This window comes from Lathyrus oleraceus, chromosome 6 (genome assembly GCF_024323335.1).
Source record: "Lathyrus oleraceus cultivar Zhongwan6 chromosome 6, CAAS_Psat_ZW6_1.0, whole genome shotgun sequence".
Classification (NCBI taxonomy): domain Eukaryota; kingdom Viridiplantae; phylum Streptophyta; class Magnoliopsida; order Fabales; family Fabaceae; genus Lathyrus; species Lathyrus oleraceus.
The window spans coordinates 465,831,440-465,834,749 of NC_066584.1; the positions used below are offsets into that span (position 1 = coordinate 465,831,440).

The following is a 3,310-nucleotide window of genomic DNA, read 5'->3' on the forward strand; positions in this document are numbered from 1 at the left end:
ATGGTATATTAAATCACTATACTTATTACATATCGTTTTAAAAAAAAATATTAAATCTTATTAAGGATGTGAATTTTATAGAAATGCATCTTCGTATTAATTTATTGACAAAAGAAATGTGTGACTCACTTAAGAAAGTATGTTATCTATATGAGAAAAATATGAAAGTGTAGTTGTAAATTTATAAAAGACAATTTTAGATATTTATAGAAGACAGTTTTAGATTTTTAAAGAGTGTGACCGTTCATCAACACTAAGGGAGGAAAGAGCAACATGTGATTCAATACCTTGTTATTATTAGGCCTTGGAAAGAACACTTGCTGTAACTTTAAATTATGTTTCATTGGGTTCTCATCTTGCTAGATACATATACTCATCATGCATAGAATTGTCTTTTTCACCATTCTTATTTCTTACAACTCACTTTATTTAATAATAAAACATGGGAAAACACACAATTTACCCTCTCAATTATTTATTTTTGTAATCAATAAAAGTAAACAAGATGATGGAATATTGATGTGAAAACAAGTAAACTAAGTTGCTTCATTGTTGTCTCTTAAGATCATAACCAAATTCTATCTCTCTTCAGCATCCAAAATCGTACGGAACAAGTCCTTTCAGTTCAGGACCACCAAGTCTGTTATTTTCAAAACTGAAAAAGGAGCAGAAAAAATGTCAAGAAATTTCAATTACTATAGCTTCAAAATGTCTCATCGTACATTTGTTATGCATATTATATATAACAGAAAAGTTGTTATACCTTTTTATTGGAAAGGATCCAAAGTTTCCCTCTACTGGTATTGTTCCACAAAGATCATTATTTGAAACATCACTGAAAATTTATAATCAGATCATAAATCAATCACAAAAAAAAACTTACAAATTATTAATTCGGTAACATCAACACCTCTTTCTTTGGTGTCTGACCCATGTTAGTGTCTGACACTAATAACTGAATACGTGTCGGTGTCGGGATTGGTGTCGTATCTGTGTCGGTGTTAGATACTCACAAAATTTTGAGATTCTTGAGACGAGTGAGTTCTCTTGGGATAGATCCTGTCAGCTTGTTGTTGTTTAGACGCCTAATCCATTAATACAAAATCAATGAGTAAATTAGGAACTAAAAGAAGAAGAAAAACGAGAAAAAATGAAAGAGTTTTGGGAAATTAACATAAGCATATATACTTACAAGAATTGTAATGACTTCAACTTGCCAAATGACTTTGGAATTTTTCCTTCCAACTTGTTATCATACAAATCCATGCTAATAAGTGCTTTCAATTTTCCAAGTTCCTTAGGAATCTTTCCTCTTAACTCATTCCCATACAACTCCCTGAAAATCAACAATTTTCGAATCTACATGTATCAGTGTCGTGTCATGTTTCAGTATCGTGTCGACAATGAAGTGTTTATGCTACATAGAGAAAAGAACACATACAGATACTGCAGATGGTGTAGATGACTAAGTTCTGAGCCTAGAGTTCCAGAAACATTAGAATTTCCCAAGTCTCTGAAATACAAAGATAAGACAATTGATGACAAAAACCAAACAAACACAAATACTATGAAAAAGAGAGAAACATAAAAAGTATTGAAAAAATGGAAGCTTACAAGCGAGTAACATGGTTGTTGGAGTCACATGTAACATGAAACCAAGTACACGGATTAACCAGTGTTGGGTCCCAGCTCTGCAGAACATTGTTGGGATCAGAAAGCCTGGTCCTCAAAGCATGAAGAGCATTCCCTACACAACCAACCAACCAACCAAAACAAAAGACTTAAACACAGGAAACAAGAAACACAGTTGACTTGACTTTACAAGAACATACAATTGAAAAGCAAAGGGAAAAGTTGAGAGATGAACTTGTAAGACATACCTTCGGAGTTGATTGAGATGGCTTGGAGGGGAAACTGGAGAAAAAGGAGAAATAGGACAGAGAGGGAAATTGAAGGTGCCATTTTTTCTAGCATGTGAGAAAATTTTAGTGTGTATGAAAAAGCTAAAAAGTTGATGGACAATTAAAGAGGAAGGGAAAAACTTGGAATGAGTAAAAGGACTAATAAAACAAGGGAAATGAGGAGAGAGGTTGGACCAAATGGCAGTAGTTGGAAAACAAGGGTGAGACAAATTTTGGTCCATGCATAGAATAAAAAGATTTTCATTTAAAATCTTATGGAGGTACATACCAAAATAGTGATTATATAATTTTGTTTACCCAATAGTGATTATAATGTTAAAAATAATAATAATCACATTGAAAAAATTATTAATTAATTAGAGTGGTAGTAAATTAATTATAATCTAATGTATGAATCATAACCAAAACAAAAATGTTTGTTATTAAAACATATTTTAGGATTATTAAATATTGACTGAGCCAAAGTATCATTAAGATCGACACAACGTAAAAGAGTCTCAGTTGTTTAATCGATTCAAGAAGATTGCACAAGTATTAAAGGAGATAGTGTGACACAAAAACTATTTCTCATGTTATTTTAAGGATAAACATGTCTGGAGATAATAGATCTAGAAGACCATACACGTCTCCATCATTACGCATATGAATGAAGAGACTTAACTCAAAAGTGTGCTTCTGTCTATCTCGACTATCAAGTAAAAAGGCGTGTAGTGTATACTTTAACTTAATAGATGATTTGGACATATGTTTATAAGTTGAGACAATCTTCATCTTATACATTGATTATGTAGAGAGGAGTTAGGCTCAATCCAAAATTTAAGAAATATCAATGATCACGAAGGTACAAGAGCTTAAATACATTATAAATGGGGGGTTCAACCCCTAGTACGATCACTCGTTTGATATCTCCCATATAACTTGCTTATATTCTATCTTACTTGGATGTCATAGTGTCTTTACAAATTTGTCCTCTCTCATTTGGAGAAATAACATATGAAGAGAGACATGAATACCACATTATTAACCCCATATATCAATCTTATGTTTCATACAATAATGTTATACAGTAACATTGACATCCATCGTAAGACATGGTATAATTTACCAAGACCTTTAAATCCATGAGCACGGCGATCAACAAATGTTTAGCTTCCTAGAAACCATCTCAAAGATAATCGAGTCTTCATAATCAAAACTTTAACATCCATAATCGATGACTCTGACGCCAAAATTAATCATAGACATAAATGCATGTCAATGGAGATGATAACTTCACAAATCAAAATTCTTAGTCACCAAATAGGCACGTCAATGTAGATCAAGCTCTAAAGAACACCGTAGACAAAATGGACGTGTAAATTGAGAATCTTAAAAATAATTATTGATCA

The 3,310-nt window shown here is 32.1% G+C and overlaps 1 protein-coding gene across 1 annotated transcript; it reads right to left on the reverse strand.

Annotated features, from left to right (window-relative positions):
* Positions 1-276: 276 nt before the first annotated feature.
* On the reverse strand, positions 277-2,136 carry LOC127092054 (leucine-rich repeat protein 2). The gene is made up of 7 exons (XM_051030836.1): positions 1,881-2,136; positions 1,615-1,747; positions 1,442-1,513; positions 1,193-1,336; positions 1,014-1,085; positions 764-835; positions 277-655 (listed from the first exon to the last, which is right to left on the reverse strand). The coding sequence occupies exons 1-7, from the start codon at positions 1,972-1,974 to the stop codon at positions 589-591; spliced, it is 654 nt and encodes a 217-aa protein (XP_050886793.1). The 5' UTR covers positions 1,975-2,136; the 3' UTR covers positions 277-588.
* Between the last annotated feature and the right edge of the window lie 1,174 nt (positions 2,137-3,310).